We start from the raw sequence: 20,502 nt of genomic DNA, 5'->3' as shown, positions 1-20,502 counted from the left end.
AGGGTCCAGTGGTTAGAGTGCTAACCTGAGCTGTGGGGGACAGGGTTCAATTCCTGATCCTCCAGACACAGTGTGTGACCTCCGGGCCAGTGACCTAGTCTTTCAGTGTCACAGTTACCCTCTGTAAAACAGAGAACACCTCTTCCCCTGCTTCACAGGGAGTTGTGAGGATAAATACATCAAAGGTTGTGAGCTGTTCCAGGTACTACAGTGATGGGGGCTGTGACATTGCACTCCATATGTTTATGGAAATATGTTCCTGAGTGTGAATATAACGTAACTGGAATATGCTTTATGCAAAAGGTCTCTTGTAAGGTATCGTAACAAAGATTATAACCTACGGAATATATTCCTCCTATTTGTACGTATGTATCATTCTTGTATCTAAAACTAGAAATATGAAGTAAACAGAAATCTGAGGTCCTACTGTAATTATGCAAAGTGTGGGCCATTGATGGTAGCTTAGGATCTTGATAGCTCCCATTAACTAGAACAATTGCTTGTAAATGGCTCTATTTACTTGTAAGCCTTCCTGTGTTCCTGTGAGTCAGGCCGGAAAGAATGGAGGCTGGGGTCTCACAGGAGATATGACCATGTCACCTGGTACAGGAATCCATCTTAAACCTGGTGCTTTTCCATTTAGAAGGAGGGGTGGGGACCCAAAGAGACAAAAGATTCCCGCCTTGTGCCAAAGCTATAAAAGGGGGTGGAACAGAACAAAGGGGGCTGCCAGTTATAAGAAATCCCCTAGTTACCACCTGAGCTGGAACTAACAAGAACTGTACCAGGGGAAAGGAATGGGCCCAGACTAAGGAGGAGTCTAGTCTGTGAAAGAAGCTTATTGGAACATCTCTGAGGGTGAGATTTATCTGTATTCAGTTTCTTAAATGTATTAGGCTTAGATTTGCATGTTTTGTTTTATTTTGCTTGGTAACTTACTTTGTTCTGTCTGCTATTACTTGAAACCACTTATACTACTTTTTTATACTTAATAACATCACTTTTGTTTATTAATTAACCCAGAATAAGTGATTAATACCTGGGGGAGCAAACAGCTGTGCATATCTTTCTATCGGTATTATAGGGGGTGGACAATTTATGAGTTTACCATATATACGTTTTACGCAGAGTAAAATGGATTTATTTGGGGTTTGGATCCCATTGGGAGCTGGGTGTCTGGGTGCTGGAGATAGGAAACCTGCTGAGCAGTTTTGGTTAAAGTCGGCAGCTTTAGTGGGGCATGGTTCAGACCCTGGGTCTGTGTGCAGTGGAGTAGCGTGTCTAGCTCAACAAGACAGGATTCTGGAGTCCCAAGCTGGCAGGGAAAATGGGCTCAGAGGTAATCCCAGCACATCAGGTGACAGTCCCAAGGGGGTCTCTGTGACCGAACCTGTCACAGGGGCCAAATAAGTAGATACGGTACTGTAACTAATCTTAATATAATAGGTTAGATAAAATACTTTTCTCTACTTCTTCCATTTGTGCATGTAACAACTCTAAGTATAATCAGCTTCACTATTTCATTGCTGAGACAGGAAGCACCGTCAGAAGCCACGCATGACAGTATCCTGGACAAACCTTGTGAATTTAAGTTAAACCTTATTGAATTACATTCAATACTTTAGGGGTCCATTTTATTGAAAATACAAATTTTGTGTACTATTCTCACCATATATGGCGGGTTGGGTTTGTGTGGAACTTCTTTAGGAGGCCGAAGGGTTAATGCAATCTCTGGGAGATAATGTGACTTTCAAAAAACTATGCTGAACAACACAGCAGACATGACTGATCTTTTGGGACAATGCCTGTGAAGTGCAATTCCTAGGAAGTACTGGGGACGTGGGCATTGCAAACCTCCACTTAGGGACTCAGCCTTTGAAGCTTTTCCTGAGGGCGGACACCTTTTGTCTGATCACCTGTTACAGGAGGGCAGTTCAAAGACTTAGGCTGTGTCTACCCTACAGACCTTCCAGTAGCACAGCTGTGCCGCTGCAGCTGCGCCGCTGTAAGGTCTCCCACGTAGCCGCTCTATGCCAACGGGAAAGAGCTCTCCCATTGGCATAATTAAACCACCCCCAACAAGCACTGGCAGGGACTCCTGCCGACATAGCGCTGTCCACACCGGCGCTTCTGTCGGTGAAACTCATGTCAGTCAGGGGGTATATTTTTCACACCCCTGACCGAAAAAAGTTTTACTAAGAAAAGTGCTAGTGTAGACATAGCCTCAGTTTGGATTCTCCAGGGACCAACAGACCAAGACCTTGTCTATGCTACAACTTACTTCATTACAATTTACATCACTCAAAGGTGTGAATAATCCACACCCTGAGCAACATAAATTATACCAACCTAAGCGCCAGCGTAGACAGTGCTGTCGGAGGAAGAGCTGCTACCGCCTCTCATGGGAAGTGAAGTAATTAAGCCGACAGAAGAGACTTAGAGCATCTCCACCACAAACGCTACAGCAGCGCAGCTGCATCAGCACCCTGCGGTAAGTGCTGTAGTGTACATGTGGCCAAAGAAAGCATTTTTTAATAAATAGCCTGGTTTTAAACGGGTTCAGAAGGGAGAAGTGAAGTAAGCCTGCTTAGGCAGACTGTCTTTTGCTGGGAATAACACAGTCAAGGCAGGGAACTTCAGCCTGGAAATACACTGGTCACAAAGGAGAGGGATGCAGCTCTCCTTCCAAGAAAGGCAACAGCTAGGAGGCTGGAAGGCTGAGAGTGAGTGCTCCTGCTGGATCACTAAAGGAGAAATACAGGTGCAGTTGCCCTGAACTGTGACACCGTGCAAGAGGTATCTATGTAGAGCAGTGGTAGCAAGACTGAAACTGAAAAGGCAACAATCAAACATGGGGATGTGCACTGAGGAGAAAGCAAGGGGAAGAAAAGAATGAGCCCAAGCACATTTGGTGACATTGTTCTTTTGTCTTTCTAATATCCCCTGCTCAAAAGATCCTTATAAACATCAGCAAGGGAAAAGAAAGACACTTTATAAAAAGATTACTTTGCACACATTCACCAAATTGAAAGCCTAGTTATGGGAATCTTCACTACACTGCTTTGCAATTAGGATCCCAATTCTATTAAAATCAGTAGGAGTTGGGTCTGGCCATTAGTGTTGCTCCTTTCAATTTCATTTTGGTTTTCCCTACCCAATTATTAAGCATAATAAAAGCAGATGTTCTTGTGGTTAAAGTACAGCTTGGTTTCCCTCACTGACAAAAATCACAACTGCATCTACAATTGGCTGTTGTGCATTTATATGTGGTCTGTCCTGCCTGTGTGTCTTTTCTGGTAAGCGGGGGCAGATAAGTTTGTTCCTTTTTGGAGATGAAAGAGGTTATTTTTTGTTTTGCTATTATTATTTTGGAATATTTGACTTTTGAGTTATATGAACAAAATAAAAATATTGAATCATCTATTAATGAAAATATATAAACAGTACAGAATAAGATTTTTAAGTACATCAGAAGCAAGAAGCCTGCTAAACAACCAGTGGGGCCCTGAATGATCGAGATATAAAAGGAGCGCTTAAAGACAATAAAGTCATTGTGGAGAAACTAAATGAATTCTTTGCTTCAGTCTTCATGGCTGAGGATGTTAGGGAGATGCCCAAACCTGAACAGGCTTTTATAGGTCACAAATCTGAGGAATTGTCACAGATTGAGGTTTCACTAGAGGAGGTTTTGGAATTAATTGATAAACTTAACACTAACAAGTCACCAGGACCAGATGGCATTCACCCAAGAGTTCTGAAAGAACTCAAATGTGAAATTGCAGAACTACTAACTATGGTTTGTAACCTGTCCTTTAAATCAGCTTCTGTACCCAATGATTGGAAGATAGCTAATGTAACCCCAATATTTAAAAAGGGCTCTAGAGGTGATCCCAGCAATTACTGACTGGTAAGTCTAACGTCAGTATCAGGCAAATTGGTTGAAACAATCGTAAAGAATAAAATTGTCAGGCACATAGAAGAACATAAATTGTTGGGAAAAGTCAACATGATTTCTGTAAGGGGAAATCATGTCTTACTAATCTATTAGAGTTCTTTGAAGGGGTCAACAAACATGTGGACAAGGGGGATCCAGTGGACATAGTGTACTTAGATTTCCAGAAAGCCTTTGGTCCTTCACCAAAGGATCTTGTGTAAATTAAGTTGTCATGGGATAAGAGGGAAGATCCTTTCATGGACTGAGAACTGGTTAAAAGACAGGGAAGAAAGGGTAGGAATAAATTGTAAATTTTCAGAATGGTGGGGGTAACTAGTGGAGTTCCCCAAGGGTCAGTCCTCGGACCAAACCTATTCAACTTATTTATAAATGATCTGGACAAAGGGGTAAAGAGTGAGATGGCCAAGTTTGCAGATGATACTAAACTGCTCAAGATAGTTAAGACCAAAGCAGACTGTGAAGAACTTCAAAAAGATCTCAAAAAACGAAGAGGTTGGGCAACAAAATGGCAAATGAAATTTAATGTGAATAAATGTAAAGTAATGCAGATTGTATGTATAGTTGGGGTTATTTTTCCCAATATGATGGGGGCTGATTTAGCTACAACTAATCAGGAAAAAGATCTTGGAGTCATCGTGAATAGTTCTCTGAAAACGTTCACACAGTGTGCAGCAGCAGTCAAAAAAGCAACCAGGGATGTTAGGAATCATTAAAAAGGGGATAGAGAATAAGATGGAGAATATCTTATTGCTCTTATACAAATCCATGGTACACCCACATCTTGAATACTGCATACAGATGTGGTCTCCTCATCTCAAAAAAGATATACTGGCATTAGAAAAGGTTCAGTGAAGGGCAACTAAAATGATTAGGGGTTTGGAACGGGTCCCATATGAGAAGAGATTAAAGAGGCTAGGACTTTTCAGCTTAGAAAAGAGGAGACTAAGGGGGGATATGATAGAGGTATATAAAATCATGAGTGATGTGGAGAAAGGGAATAAGGAAAAGTTATTTACGTGTTCCCATAATCTAAGAACTAGGGGCCACCAAATGAAATTAATGGGCAGCAGGTTTAAAACAAATAAAAGGAAGTTCTTCTTCACGCAGTGCACAGTCAACTTGTGGAACTCCTTGCCTGAAGAGGTTGTGAAGGTTAGGATTATAACAGGGTTTAAAAGAGAACTGGATAAATTCATGGAGGTTAAGTCCATTAATGGCTATTAGCTAGGATGGGTACGCAATGGTGTCCCTAGCCTGTTTGTCAGAGAGTGGCGATGGACAGTAGGAGAGAGATCACTTGATCATTACCTGCTAGGTTCACTCCCTCTGGGGCACCTGGCATTGGCCACTGTCGGTAGACAAGATACTCGGCTGGATTGACCTTTGGTCTGACCTAGTACAGCCATTATTATGTTCTTATGAAGCTGAAAGTTTGTCAATTTAAGAAATGTGAAAGTGTATTATCTTGCATAGCATATTCTCCTACAACATGTCATAGGTTATCAGAAAGAGACTAGAGGTCAACAGAAGACAGTCAGGTTTCAGAGTGGTAGCCATGTTAGTCTGTATCCGTTATTTTAGAAGACAGTCAACTACTTACACGCGCGCGCACACACGGTACATCTACACTGCACACCCTTTACAGAGACACGGAGAGTACATATATTGTACGCAACTCTAGCATGGGTATAAACAGTAGTGTAGACGGTGAGACACTGCTTAGACAAGTAACAACACCCTGAAACCCTAGGGTATGCACCCTACATGCCCAAGCTGTACCTCCGCCACTTACACTGCTATCTTTAGCAGTGCAGTGTCCCATTGCCAGGGTATTTCTCCACTGCAGGGAAAGACTCTGACGGCGGGAGATGCAATGCGGAAAGGCTCTGGCAGCTCCTGCTGCCTCCCACTGCATCCTCCTTGCCCTGTCAGAGCCTTTCACTGCGGCATGCAGCTATGTCAAGGTTCCTTCCCCACTCTGAACTTTAGGGTACAGATGTGGGGGACCTGCATGAGAACCTCTAAACTGAATTACCAGCTTAGATCTGGTTTTGCTGCCACCACTCCCAAGTGCTAACTCCCTTCCCTGGGTAGCCTTGAGAGACTTCTTCACCAATTGCCTAGTGAACATCAATCCAAACCCTTGGATCTTAAAACAAGGAGAAATTAACCATTCCCCCTCCTTTCCCTCCACCAATTCCTTGTGAGTCCAGATCCAACCCCCTTGGATCTTAAAACAAGGAAAAATCAATCAGGTCCTTAAAAAGAAGGCTTTTAATTAAAGAAAGAAAGGTAAAAATCATCTCTGTAAAATCAGGATGGAAAATAACTTTACAGGGTAATCAGATTCAAAGAGCCCAGCTCTAGCCTTAAGTTCAAAGTTACAGCAAACAGAGATAAACACTCTAGCCTCTGTAAAGGTACATTTACAAGTTGAGAAAACAAAGATAAACCTAATACGCCTTGCCTGGCTGTTACTTACAAGTTTGAAATATGAGAGACTTGTTCAGAAGATTTGGAGAGCATGGATTAATGTCTGGTCCTTCTTAGTTCCAAGAGCGAACAACCCCCAAAACAAAGATTTGAAAGTATCTTGTCCCCTGATTGGTCCTTTGGGTCAGGTGTAAGCCAGGTTACCTGAGCTTCTTAACCCTTTACAGGTAAAAGGATTTTGGAGTCTCTGGCCAGGAGGAATTTTATAGTATTGTACACAGGAGGGCTGTTACCCTTCCCTTTATAGTTATGACAAGCTACATACAGCATGTGGATGCAGCCTGCTTTTCAATGAGGCGTGTAGCTACATGTACTCTCCACACCACCACCAGTGTGTGCAATGTAGACATAGCCTCCTGCCCCTCACACCGCCTACACACACACACCATTCATCCTAAAGGGCAGGTTGTTTAAAAGATGGGAATCAACTGCAGCTGATAATTGTTGAATCTAAGCACTGAGAACATGCAGTTTGAAAAGCAGGCTTTCAAAGTCCTGGCATGATAATCATGCTACATGAGGTGTACTAGCGCAGGTAGCTAGACTAGCCTTGTGTTGGTTTGTGGTCCTACACACAAGTGCACTTTGCTAAGTCCATATACTCGACCTGCCTGCTCTATAATTCTAAGTAGACAGGGTTTAGAAATGGAATCCTCAGCAGATTTCAATGCTCTACCTACTTTTTGATATGGAGCATGCAGAGCAGAGAGAGGGTGCGCATGTGCTTACTCATGACTCATTGTTAGTTTCCCAGCAAGGAAGCTAAAAGTTCAGCTGTGCTGCAGTTAATTGCAGGTCTGATGAGACTTATTTAAGCATTAGGAGGGAAAATATTTTTAGGCGAGTTTAAGTCTCATGCCCATCATCTTTGAAAGGATTTAGTTAAATAAAGTACTTTTACAAAGTTCACAATGGTAAGGACCCACCAAACTTGTTTGGGTCATCAACATCCAATTTTAAACGGAGTTTTGATTTGAGATCAGGGAACTGTCATTGCCAGATTTAGCCATTTGATTTGTTACAAAAAAATTAATACCCAAATTTAAAGCACTGAGAAGTACCATTGTGCATCCTTCCATACCACCCCACATGCATGGAAGATGCTCCCCATAAAGGTCCATAAGGCCACTACATTATCCTCCTTTAAACCTCTTCTTAAAGCTGACTCTGCTACAATTATGAAGCTAATTTACTGTGGCTGATTCTTATTCCACTGTTCATGACTGTCACTATTCCCTTGTTCTCTCCCATGCACCTCCACCCCCACCCCTAATCTTTTTCTCATATCCACCTATTTCCTCTGGTCTTAGACTTAGATTGGAAGCGCTTCTGGACAGGGACTGTCTTTCTGTTATATATTTCTACAGCATCTAACAAAATGGGTCCCCAGCCTCTTGGCATGACTGCAATACAAATAAAATTATAAAAACAGTAAAACTAATTTAACAGCATCACTGCAAACTGAATTCTCTACTACAGAGAGTGCACCAATCTTGATCTTTATTTGGTTAAACTAGCAGACAGTCTTTTACTCTAGGGTTAGTTGGAAAGGAAGATCTCTGAAATAGTACTTGTTTGAACAATTTTGAGTCCTGGATTTTGTAAGACATAAATAGGAGTGATCATGCCCACTCAGCATCAATAATTAAATAAATAATAAACAATAACAATAAAAAGTAGTTCAACAAAAACTTATTATTCAAGTCTCTATTCAAAAATTGCTGTTTAAGATATCGTACATGTTCAAGAGACTGTTTGCTGAATATTTTAGATAATAGGAATCTTTCCAAGTTCAACTCATGATTTCCCAAATCAAACCAAAACCTAAACCACAGAGCTCTGCCCTCTCTTCAACTTTTGGAGAGATCACAGATGAGGCCGTCCTCTGGAGCCTGACCTGAGTCATGTGGTAAAACAAAACCAGCTCTTGGGACAGGGACTTCTATTTAAAGAATATCCACTGTACCGAGAAATGAAACTTTTTTGGTAAACTCTAATTATTGCTCTCTACTATTTACTTTAATGACCACCGTTTTCTTAATATAAACATGGCAGTGAAACAGTAGTCATGCTGGTCTGACTTACCATCTGAAAGTTAAACTTAGGACCTGATTTTCAAGAGCACTCACTCTAGAGTTTGTACATTAAACAACCTGAATTACATTCTGTTACTTAAATTAGCATTTGTGGGTTGTTTTTGGTCATTTCTAGCAACAAACTCAATCTGACTGCTGTCTTTTGGTTGATTTTATTCCACCTAGCAATCTAGGAGACTATTAATAGAAACTGCATTTAAAATACTGCTATTATAGTCTATAAAGAGGATCTATACCATGAATATCATACTTCTGAATTGATCCCAGAACTCAACTTGTCTGCCCCAACCAGAGGTGGAGGAAGTAGGTGCTCAGACAGAAGGAAGATAGGAGCCTTCCAAGTACTTTGGTAAAAATCAAGTCTGATTTTAGTATTTACATACGTGCAAAATTCTCACAAAGAAAGAACCCCTGAGATTTTCCTAAACTGCTGTTTTATTAGTGAAACGAAAGTGCTGGAGAGGAAATATCTCACTGCTGAAGGTTCCCCAATTTCTTCTTTGTTCTCCCCATAAAGGGAAGCCAGAAATAATCGATACAACCCAGTCATCTGCTCACACAGTGAGAAAAAACCGTGCCTGAGTGAACAGACTGAGTAGTCACTGGTTTCTTCCCTGGAGGGGATGGGGAAATTCAAAGGCAGAGAGGTGCAAATGCCTCTGCTACTTTAACAGAAAGGGATGAAAGGGCAAAATGGCTGCTGATTTTCCAGAAGTGGAGCAAACAGCAGAGCTCCCCATTAGGGAGGAGGAGGCGGCGGCGCCAGGAGGAGAAAGACCTCCTAGTGCCTGGGACAGTGGCAGTGGAAGCAGCAGTGGCAAGAGCATTAAAGCTCTGAAATGATGTGTTCTGGGGATTGACTTATTGGATGTGGGTGGAGTCCAGAATTCATGTGTTTCTGGGAAGGGCTCAGAATTTATTAAGGGTGGGGAGAACTGAGGGTTCATTCGTTAAAGAGGGAAGAGGGTCTATTCTAGTCTATATAAGCTGTTATACCAAACTCATCACCATAATACCTGTAGGCATGTAGGCCCATATTACATTTTGATAAACGGTGGTTTTAAATGGAGCTGAGATATTTGCATGTGCAATAGGCCCAAAGTATGTGACCGAAAAGAATGAGATAATGAGAAAGAAGAGGAGTTGTGTTAAATTTGTACTTACCCTTTGAAATATCAGTGTTCTCTTATTTAAGGTTTGGGCTGAAGTGATAGAAATAAAACAAGGTTAATTGGGTACCAGGTGCAGTAAATAATTGGCTATATAAGAAACTTCCTCATCTGGCCTTAGCTAAGGTCCGATAATTGGCAATGACATCACTTGTTTGTTAAAGGATATAAAAAAGTAAACTCGTAAAGGCTTCATTGCTAATACCCGCCTGACAAAGTTGGAGCCAACCAATATGGGTCTAAGCACCCTTGGGTTTGTCAGTATCTTGATCAAAAGCTTATAAATATTTTGTTATTGTTTAGATGTGGTAAATTGCTTATTATTTAGGCTCTTTAGGCATGTTTAGAGCAACTGTATAAATACCATTCAACCTCTGGATTTAACAAAGGAATTCATGGTCAAGTTAGCATCATGGTAATACCCTGTGTAAATAATAATAACTCCAACAGTATCTGAGCACCTTCCAGCAGTGCACTAAACAACATGACTACACATCTATCACATGTGGTTTGCTGTCTCATCCTCTCCTCAGGAGAGCTGTGTGCGCAGTGGAATGTTTTGTTTTGGTAGGATTGTGTTTGGAGTGTTTTGTTTTTCTTAATATGCATGCTGCTCTGTGTTTACATTAAAGAAGACAAGGTCAAGATACGTGCTTTGCATTTGTTGCAGAAGGTGATTAGGTTTGTGATGTTTCATAGTTTCTGGGCAGTTCATCCCACACCGTGACCGGCACCCTAGTAAGCTCAGCCCCCGCAGAGATGAACTTTACTCTTGTGGTAGAAAGTTCCACTGTGCCCGAAAGTGCCGAGTTTATAGCCCACGGTCTTCCTCCCAGAACTTTAAATAACATTTAAGATATCATGGGCCCAGGCTAAGGAGTGCCTTGACGATAAGGACTCAGTAAAGGGTCAAGTTCAAGGTCTATGTGTGAGTAACAGCTACAAAGTAACCTCCTGACCAGAAGATGGTGGCTAAGGCTGGAGGAGCAGGGCTGAGGCTTAGGGCTCCTTTCCTGAACAAGATGCAGAACACTTGGGCAACCAGTTCCTAGGGGTGATTCCTGTGCTGGAGGGGAAGCCACACTCCCCACTGCTTCTGGTGAGGCTGGAAATGAGACATGCAAAATGAAAAGCCAGAATTCATGAGTGGGGGAGGTTGGAGGAGCCCAATATATATGCATCATCTGGGGATAGGAGGCGAATCCAGGATATAGTAACTAGGGTGTGTGCATGTGAGGAGGGCATCAGAATGGATTTTGCTTGGGAGAGGGGGAGTTGATTTACTGATGGAGGAGTTCAGATGTGATAAAGGAAATGAAATGAGTGTGGCTTGTAAACTTAATCCTCAGGCTAGAAGGCGGAAAGGAAGTTTCATAAGATCCACGGAAATAAGTTAGTTTGTGTTACCATGAATATGGTTGTCTATCTATGTGTACAGATTCTCCACACACACGAGGTCAAGAACCGGATTGGTTATATAAATGCATCTTGATGCAGCAGCATATAAGGAGACCAACCAATGGAAGGATTGGTAAGCATGTGGGAGCATCTAGGAGCATCTAACCCTTCTCTATGCACATCAGAAGGCACACCTCAGATATACAATAGCTTCCCTGGCATCTCTTCTTCCCATTTCTTACACTGCCCCCATTCCAGCACCAGGGTGCTGCTGTTTCTGCTCCCTCAATGGAGAGGCTTGTGCCAACAATGGTCGCTTCCCTATGCTCCCTCTTCCCACCTCACATGTAGAGAAGCAGGCCATGAAATTGGATTATACAACATCTCTCCCATTAACTCTTCATAGTCCCCTCATAATAGAATAAAAATGCCCTCTCACACACACCCTAGACCACACTATTCAGACACCTAGCATCATACATGACACCCTCTCACAAATCAGACATTTACCTGGCCTGAATGAGAGGTTTTGATTCTGGAGAATATAAACCAGGGGTTGGCAATGTTTGGCACGCGGCTCGCCAGGGTAAGCACCCTGGCGGGCTGGGCCAATTTATTTACCTGCTGATGCGGCAGGTTCGGCCGATCGCGGCCCCCACTGGCCGCGGTTCGCCGTCCCGGGCCAATGGGGGCGGCGGGAAGCAGCACGGGATGTGCTTACCCTGGCGAGCCGTGTGCCAAACGTTTCCGACCCCTGATATAAACTTTCATTAAAAGAAAACAAACAAGTAAATTGATAGCCCTACGATTCTGAGAAAAACTTAAACTGAACTAACAGTAAACCAATGCTGTTTTTCCTTCATTTGTCTGGAGACAGGCTGAAACAAAACCCCAGAGATGCAATCTGCCCCTATTCATCTCAATATTTGTGCCTGTTTCTGTAATTTCCACTCCACGCATCTGAAGAAGTGGGGTTTTTTACCCACGAAAGCTTATGCCCAAATAAATCTGTTAGTCTTTAAGGTGCCAACGGACTCCTCATTGTTTTTGTGGATACAGCCTAACATGGCTACCCCTCTGATACTTTCAGAGCTAGAATTTTAAATAATTTAGGTGCACTACTGTGCATCTAATGCTTGGTCTACACTACAGAGTTAGGTCAACATAAGGCAGCTTATATCAACCTAACTACATCAATGTCTACACTACAGCCTTGCTCCTGCCAATGCAAGTGCCCTACTACACAGACATAACAACTCCTGCTCCACGAGAGGCATAGGGCTTATGCGGTTTAGTTAGGGCGACAGTGTCTGTGTAGACATTGCATCCCTTACATTGGCGGTTGGCTGCCTTGTCTCCAGCTGGGTTGCTGCTGGTCTCTGCTCCAAGCAGGGCTGCCACCCAGGCTCCTCACGACCCCCTGCGGTCCCAGCTCCCAGTTCACTGCCAGAAGCATGGAAGCTGACTGGACTCCGCACTCGCATCTCCCTGCTGGAAGTGAGAAGCCCCAGGTGCCTGCCCTGCCCCCACTCCCAGCTGGGAGCAGGGAGGCAAGAAGCCCAGGGGGTAGCTGGGCTCCTGGCCAGGAGCTGCGCAGAGCTGAGAGCCTTGGCTCTCAGCCCCCCCACGCTGCCCCTCTTCAGTTGGTGGAAGCACTACTGGTGAGGACACACACTACTGACAGGAGGAGGATAGTGGGGACATCAGCCACTGCAGTAATTCCTGTGTGGCTGTAAGTCGACTTAACATATGTCGACTTAAGACTTTAGTGTAGAGACATCCTAAGTAGTGCAATGCCACAATTGTTTGCACAAATGTGCAAACAGCCAAGTAAGAAAAAATGAGATGGAGTGGTGGTTCTAAAGGGGCCTAGTATAATTTTATTAATGAAAAGTTTAGCTACTATATAAAGGCCATATACTACCCTCAATTTTTGTACAAAAACTTTCCTTCATTATCTGAGGGACAGCTGCTGTGGACTATGGGTAGCACATAGCTCTATTTTTGTAGTTCTGGCCCACAGACTATAAATTTAAGAAAGGTACTTTGGCCCTCACCACAGAATGAGTTCTAACACCCCTGCAAGATGGTTCTTCCTTCCTTTTAGAGACCATAAATATGCCATTTGACCTGTGTAGGCAGGTTATACTTACACGCTTCAGAATCCCAATTTATCCATCAATTATCAAAGTTTCCATATCAGAATACAGGAAACTAAAACAAAGGAACTTTTCTGTACTCTTCATAACAGCTTGACTACATTACCCAAGGTTTAAGTAATTTTTAATAAAAAGAGGAAAAAAACAAACAACAAATGTGTGTATGTGTTTGTTACTAGAACTAAACTATTAATACTGTACAATTTATCAATAATTGCCATTATGCTACACTGCCCCAGCTATCACTAAGGCTCACTTCTTTTAAGAAACCTTCGCGGCAGTATCTGAAGCAAAGCCAAAGCACAGTAGTGGAGGTTTTGATTCCCTCTGCTACAGCAAAGTGCATCGATGCAGCTCTTTAAAAAGCTTTAATGGTCACATCTGTCGTCTACATTCTAATGTCAACTGCAGTACAGTAGAACCTTAGAGTTATGGACACCTCGCAAATGGAGGTTGTTTGTAACTCTGAAATATTCGTAACTCTGCATAAGACATTATGGACTTCAGCCACATGGGTGGGTAGGTTGCAGCTCTGAGCAGGAGGGGGGTGGTCAGGGCTTCTGACTCTCAGGGCCCTAGGGCTCCGGGCAGGGAGGTTCGGGGTTTCTGACCCTCAGGAGCACCAGCACCCAGGGCTTTTAGACTCAGGGGGAGTGCTGTGGCTCGGGGCTTCAGCTCTGCAGCTCCACAGGGGGCTCCGGGGCTCCCCACAGCTCTGCTCTTGGTTTCAGCCAGGGGTGAGGGTGCACCAGGGCTGAAACCAGGAGCAGAACCACAAGAAGCCTTGGTGCTCCCCCCGTAGCTAAAGGCCTGAGCCCTGCCCCTCTTCCCCCCCCCCCCCCCCCCGCGGGGCTGATGTCAGGAACGGAGCTATAGGCCCCAGGTCTAAAGTCCTAAGCCCCAGTGCTCCCGAGGGTCAGAAGCCCCAAGCCCCTACGCCTGGACCCCTCCCACTCTGTGGCTGCAGCCCCAACACCCCAATGGCTGAAGCCCGGAGCCTCCTCCTTGTGGCTGAAGCCACAAGCCCATCCCCTGCTAGCCATATTGGAGGAGGGCCTCAGAAAGAAAAAGGTTGAGAACCCCAGCAGTATTGTATTTGCTGGATTGTTTGTCTCTGCTGCTGCCTGATTGATTACTTCTGGTTCCACATGGCGTCCAGTTCACTGGTCAGTCCATATCTTTAAGGTTCTGCTGTACATATAGTAATTCAACTGACTTCCAAGCTTTCATTCATAGTTAATGGCTTTATTGCCCATTATAGACTCATCTTTTGTGGACAAGAAGAGAGATATTAACTAGCTCTGAGCTGTACGACTCCATCGGTCCCCTAATGTAGGAGGTTATAGAGAGAGAGCTATGTTTGGAATACCCACATTGTTCAGGCATACTCTTCCAAAAACAGTTTGTGCATTCTTAACCTTCTCCCACCACCCCTACCTGTCACCAACCCCCTATTAATCTGTGAGCTTGTTCAAAAATCAATACCATCTGAATGAGCAAAATTTCAGTAATACCATGTTATGACAACATTTCACATGAGCAGCTTTGACTAGTGTTTATAGACTCAAAGTCAGAAGGGACCATAGTGATAATCTAATCTCACCTCCTACACATTACAGCCAACAGAACCTCACCCATCCCATCCTGTAATAGACCCCCTAATCTCTGGCTAAGTCACTGAAGTCCTCAAATCATGGTTTAAAGACTTCAAGTTACAGAAAATTCACCATTTACACTAGTTTAAACCTGCAAGTGACCCATACCCATGCTGCAGAGGAAGGCAAAAAAAAAAAAAAAACAACCCGAATCTGACCTGGGGAAAATTCCTTCCCGATTCCAAATATGGCGATCAGTTAGGCCCCGAGCAGGTGGGCAAGACCCACCAGGCAGATACATGGGAAAGAATTATCTGTAGTAACTCAGAGCCCTCCCCATCTAGTGTCCCGTCTCCAGCAGTTGGGGATTTTAGCTACTGGCAGTCACCAATGGGCCACATGCCATTGTAGGCAGCCCCATCATATCATCCCCTCCATAAATTTACCAAGCTCAGTTTCTATAGGACAGGATCAGCCCTTAAACAAAGAGTGAACCAGTCTTTCAACATCCTACAGGCTCTGCAGTCAGCCCACTTGTATGCCCAAGCTGCTGCAATAGCATGGAAGCATCTTGTCAAATTCAAGAATATCATCTGGCAGTATATGTATGTCAGTTTTTCTCCAAAGGCTTTTCTCTACTGTGTAAAGTACAATCAAGATACCGAGCAAAACAATCTCCATGAAGAATATGGTATCATCACAGTACAGTCATTAGAATAAGTGAATATAAATTGCGAATAAAACGAGTGCAGCAAAGAGTCACACTTTGCTGTATGAGGCCATCATCAGAGCATCATAGGAGGGATTCCTTTCTTTTAGTTAACTGATGTGTGGGTTTTTCTTACTTGGAGGAAGGACTAAGCTACCTCTCTGATGGTTTCTCTGAAGCAGCCGCTCCAAAGAACTGTTCAGGATGAGGAGATGTCAGGAGCACGCAGATGCTCTCTGAGATATCAGGAAGGTCTGTGAACATCTAAATGTCATATTGATAGAATGGAGGGTTCTTGTTTGTTGCTGGCAGCCAGGTAGGGAAACTAGATGTCAACACATATCTTCTTTCCATCCAATGACTATTTAGTGCTTTCCATATTAAAGGCTAAACTGTGCATGCTACATTTCAATCTGGTACGCAACTCTCTCAAGATAACCCTTTGATCATCCACATACCATGAATATTTTCAATACAGACCCTTGCCAACATATCCTAGATCTCAGTAGCCCTTCAGGAGAATCCCAATGGAACAAACAGTTATAGTGACAATGAATAAAGTAGGCAGGTAGTAGGAAAAGATTTAGTATCAAGCCACGACTTGCAAACTCATCCTGACAGCTATACAAAGAGTATGTCTACACTGAAATTAGACACCCACGGCTGGTCTGTGCCAGCTGACTCAGATTAAGGGGCTGTTTAATTGCAGTGTAGACGTTCAGGCTAGGGCTGCACCCCAAGCTCTAGGATCCCCCTACCTTGCAGGGTCCTAGAGCCTGTGCTTCAGCCCAAGCATCTATCTACACCACAATTAAACAGCCCCTTAGGTCAAGCCCCACAAGCCTGAATCAGCTGGCATGGGCCAGTCATGAGGTTTTAATTGCAGTGTACGCATATCCACACAGACCAATATCTGATGTCTTTTCTTCACCACTAAAAAGGTTCTTTTTAAAAAAAAAAAAAAAAAACACAACCAACTCAGGGCTATTCCAAGGTAAGGACACAGTGAAGATGGGGCACTTCCGTTATACCAGGATATAAACTTCCAGCATCAGCCCTATACCTTCAGCTGGTGTTAACCTCAGTGACTTTACCTCAGGGTTAAACTAAAGTGTTTTGTCTTCACTAAGCTTTTACCTCAGGATACCCCATGCACTTTAGTTACCCTAAGAAAAAACTCACGGGATAGAAGAATTCTTTTGTCAACCTAGCTACCACCTCTCCAAGAGGTGAATTTATAACGGTGACAGAAAATCCCTCTGTTGCTATAGCAAATGTCTTCACTGCAGCGCAATAGCTGTAGTGCAGCTTTAGTTAACGAATATATTTGCTGCAAATCAGATCAATAACTAGGATGTATAAGATGAGCTAGATGACAAGTGAGGAGAATTAAGTTTAAATTGGCTGGCTGACATTGGAACTTTCATGGGAAATTTCACAAACTAATGATTTTTTTGTTTTGCATTAAATTTCTCCTTTAGTTAACAAAAACATTGAAAACAAAAATGAAAACTTTCATTTTTTAAATTTAAAACTTTAATTTCATTGTTTTATTTTTCCCCCTCATCTATTCTCCTCCCCTTTTCCCCATTAGAAAAGTAAAAAAAAAAAAAACTTTTCAAAATGAAAATTTTCATTGCTGAAAAACAATGTCGTGATCAAAAAGAAAACTGCTGATGAAAACATTTCAAAGAGCTCTGCAACCAAACAATATTTTTAAAATTCACCCGAAAAAAGTGTTTCCTCACTAAACCCCCAACTTGATATGTAAAACCCACAAACTCCACAAAATGAAGAAACTGTTACAACATTTTGATTGCACAAGGTTATTTAACTCGCTTAAATACAGCAAAATAGAACATGATTTCACTCTCTCGGGCTAAGTTGATAACAGGATTTGGAAGGGGGAAGCTTATACTTTGAGCAACTAGAATTACCAAAAAGCTACCACTCTACAACTATTATAGGAAAAACACACATATAAACATAAAGCCTTTTCAAATATTATTGCTAGAAGATGTGTGAACACAGAGATGGCACAGACTGCAGAGTGGGAAGGAGCCAAAAACATTAATGGCAAGGCTGGGGGGTGAAGAACTCAGCAATTTCATCTACTTTCTGCATATAGGTGTGTGTGCGCGAGGCTAACAATAATGTAGCATTTTTTTAATTCTAATCTCAGTTATAAACTACAATTGTTGATAAATGGTACATTTCATTACTTATACTAGAAGGCAGTAAAAGTATCAGGGTACACTGAGATGACCACGTGCAACCTATAGCTTTTACACACAACAGTGTGTACACTGTTGACTATCAACAGCAGCAACTTCATAATATGTACAGATGTGTGTCTACCATTAAAAGGAAATTAACTTTTGTAACTTTCCTAATTTCTTATTTGGAGTATAGCTTTAGTGCTACTTCAAAATGAGACTGCATTTATTATGTAACATTATTTTTAAACTGAGCAGCACATATAAAATCAGGCAGGTTGTTTTGAAGATGTGAAAAACTTAAGCTAAAACAACTCACTTTAGACACCAACATGCAACTGTACTTTGCAGCTAGCCAAATGACACCACCAAATCAAATCTCTCTTCATAGTGAGTACCAGAGCACATGAGGTTAACTGGAATGCACATTTTGTTGTCATCTTCTGCTCATTTTGGTAGAGACAGAGCCTTTAATTTTAAAGCACCTTAATTAAAACACAGATTCTGTCAGATTTTCTTCTCCAATGTAACTTGGCCTATATGTTTTTGATTTTTGTAAAGAAGTCTAACACACCAGCATTTCCAAACAGTCAGTAAAACCCACCACTAAAAACCTTCTTCTAAGTCCTATTGGCATAAAATTCTTACAAAAGAATGGTTGCATTAGAAACCGAGTCTGTCTGTGCACAGGCCAAATGTTTTCAAGACAGATAATGCAATTTCCTAGCACAACACTCTCGCCTTTGTCAGTCACGGGGATCCTATGAGAAACAGCCAACCAGTCTAGGAATTTGGATCAACAGAGTATGAAAGGCTGGAAAATAAGGGTCAAACTTTATTGAGATTACAAGTAGAAAACTAGAACTAGCTGTTCCCTGTGGTCAAAGAGCCTTTAAATTATGACATTGTGGCACTGTTGCTCTCAGCAAAATAATCTAAAATTAACACCATTAACCCTTTTTCCATGTCTTCACTTTTTAGTACAGGCTGTATTAATATCTGTGTGGAAAGGGCAAGTGTCCTCACACAGAACATACTTTTGGGGTTGCAGTGTGCTTATAATTCCAAAGGGAGGGTGGGGGAATACCTCTTACTGGTATACTGTAGCTCCAGTACTGGTGACTGTGATTTATAGGATATTCTATAGGATCCAAAGTAGCATCTCCATACAGAATACAGAGACGCTTCGTGTACAAAAGCTACAATGAACAGAAACAAACTTTCCATTCATTTATCAACGTGATTGCAGTAGCCATTACATGACAACTGAATAACTTTGCTCAGTATTGAGCAAAATTAATCTATTTCCTGAGCATTTTACTGAATAAAACGAGATGGCAGGGTGGAGGAAAGTGAATTCAGGGCAGATCAGTTGCCAGCAGCTCTAGTTTCACTTCAAATACAAGCTACTTACCACGTACAGAGTCATCCAGCAGCATTATTTTTAAAAGACATCATTGGATTGCTTTGCAGTGAGTACTTGCATTCAGTTTGAGAAGAGAGGTTTCATATGCAAACTGCAACCATAAAAGTCATCCCTTGGTGGTGACGCTCGAAAATCTGTCCTTGAAGTAAATTTATATCCAGACACAAGAAAATGTTGGGTTTCCTTAATTTAATGACATGGTTTATGAAACAAGATGACCATTTAAAAGTATTAAAATTTTGGAACTTGTTCTAAAGATGACTGCTTTGCATCCACAACATGCTCGTACAGCTGGAAACTTCCTCCTCCCCAGTACGGAGATACAGAATAGTTAACTACCGTTGTCAAGGCTCCTCCCCCACTCTGAACTTTAGGGTAGCCTTGAGAGACTTTCCACCAATTCCCTGGTGAACAATGATCCAAAAACCCCTTGGAACTTAAAACAAGGAGGAATTAATCATTCCCCTCCTCCCCCTTTTACCAATTCCTGGTGAGTCCAGATCAATCCCCTTGGTTCTTAAAACAAGGAAAAATCAATCAGGTTCTTAAAAAGAAGGCTTTTAATTAAAGAAAGAAAGGTAAAAATCATCTCTGTAAAATCAGGATGGAAAATAACTTTACAGGGTAAACAGATTCAAAGAGCCCAGAGGATCCCCCTCTAGCCTTAAGTTCAAAGCTACAGCAAACAGAGATAAACACTCTAGCAAAAGGTACATTTACAAGTTGAGAAAACAAAGATAAAACTAACACGCCTTGCCTGGCTGTACTTAAAAGTTTGAAATATGAGAGACTTGTTCAGAAAGATTTGGAGAGCATGGATTGATGTCTGGTCCCTCTTAGTCCCAAGAGCGAACACTCACCAAACCAAAGAGCACAAACAAAAGCCTTCCCCCCCAGGATTTAAAAGTATCTTGTCCCCTTATTGGTCCTTTGGGTCAGGTGTCAGCCAGGTTACCTGAGCATCTTAACCCTTTACATGTAAAAGGATTTTGGTGTCTCTGGCCAGGAGGGATTATAGTATGGTACACAGGAGGGCTGTTACCCTTCCCTTTATAGTTATGACAACCGTTTATACTCATTCATTAGCCCATTCGTTTATAAGCCAAGCCCTCAAGATGGTTAGGTAAAAATGGCAAAAAACTGTATGAGCCTTTCATAAGCCGACCCTATATTTCAGGGGTTGGCAAACTTTGGCTCCCGGCTGTCAGGATAAGCCACTAGCGGGTCGGGATGTTTTGTTTACTTGGAACGTGTGCAGGCATGGAGCCCCTCAGCTCCAAGTGGCC

General features: G+C 42.4%; 1 protein-coding gene across 2 annotated transcripts in view; it reads right to left on the bottom strand.

Moving 5' to 3' along the window:
• RNF144A (ring finger protein 144A) overlaps positions 1-20,502 on the bottom strand; it is a 102,735-nt gene that overhangs the window by 60,189 nt on the left and 22,044 nt on the right. The window contains exon 1 of one of the 2 annotated variants that reach the window (XM_034766456.1): positions 19,205-19,493. The exons of the other annotated variant lie outside the window; for it this stretch is intronic. Within the exon in view, the coding sequence (XP_034622347.1) occupies positions 19,205-19,229 (25 nt within the window). The 5' untranslated portion in view covers positions 19,230-19,493. Of the gene's footprint in view, positions 1-19,204; positions 19,494-20,502 lie in introns of those variants that run through there. 2 annotated transcript variants of the gene reach the window in all.

Source organism: Trachemys scripta, chromosome 3 (assembly GCF_013100865.1).
Source record: "Trachemys scripta elegans isolate TJP31775 chromosome 3, CAS_Tse_1.0, whole genome shotgun sequence".
NCBI lineage: Eukaryota > Metazoa > Chordata > Testudines > Emydidae > Trachemys > Trachemys scripta.
The sequence above is the reverse complement of the archived record's forward strand: the minus strand, read 5'-3'. Positions and strand labels throughout refer to the sequence as shown.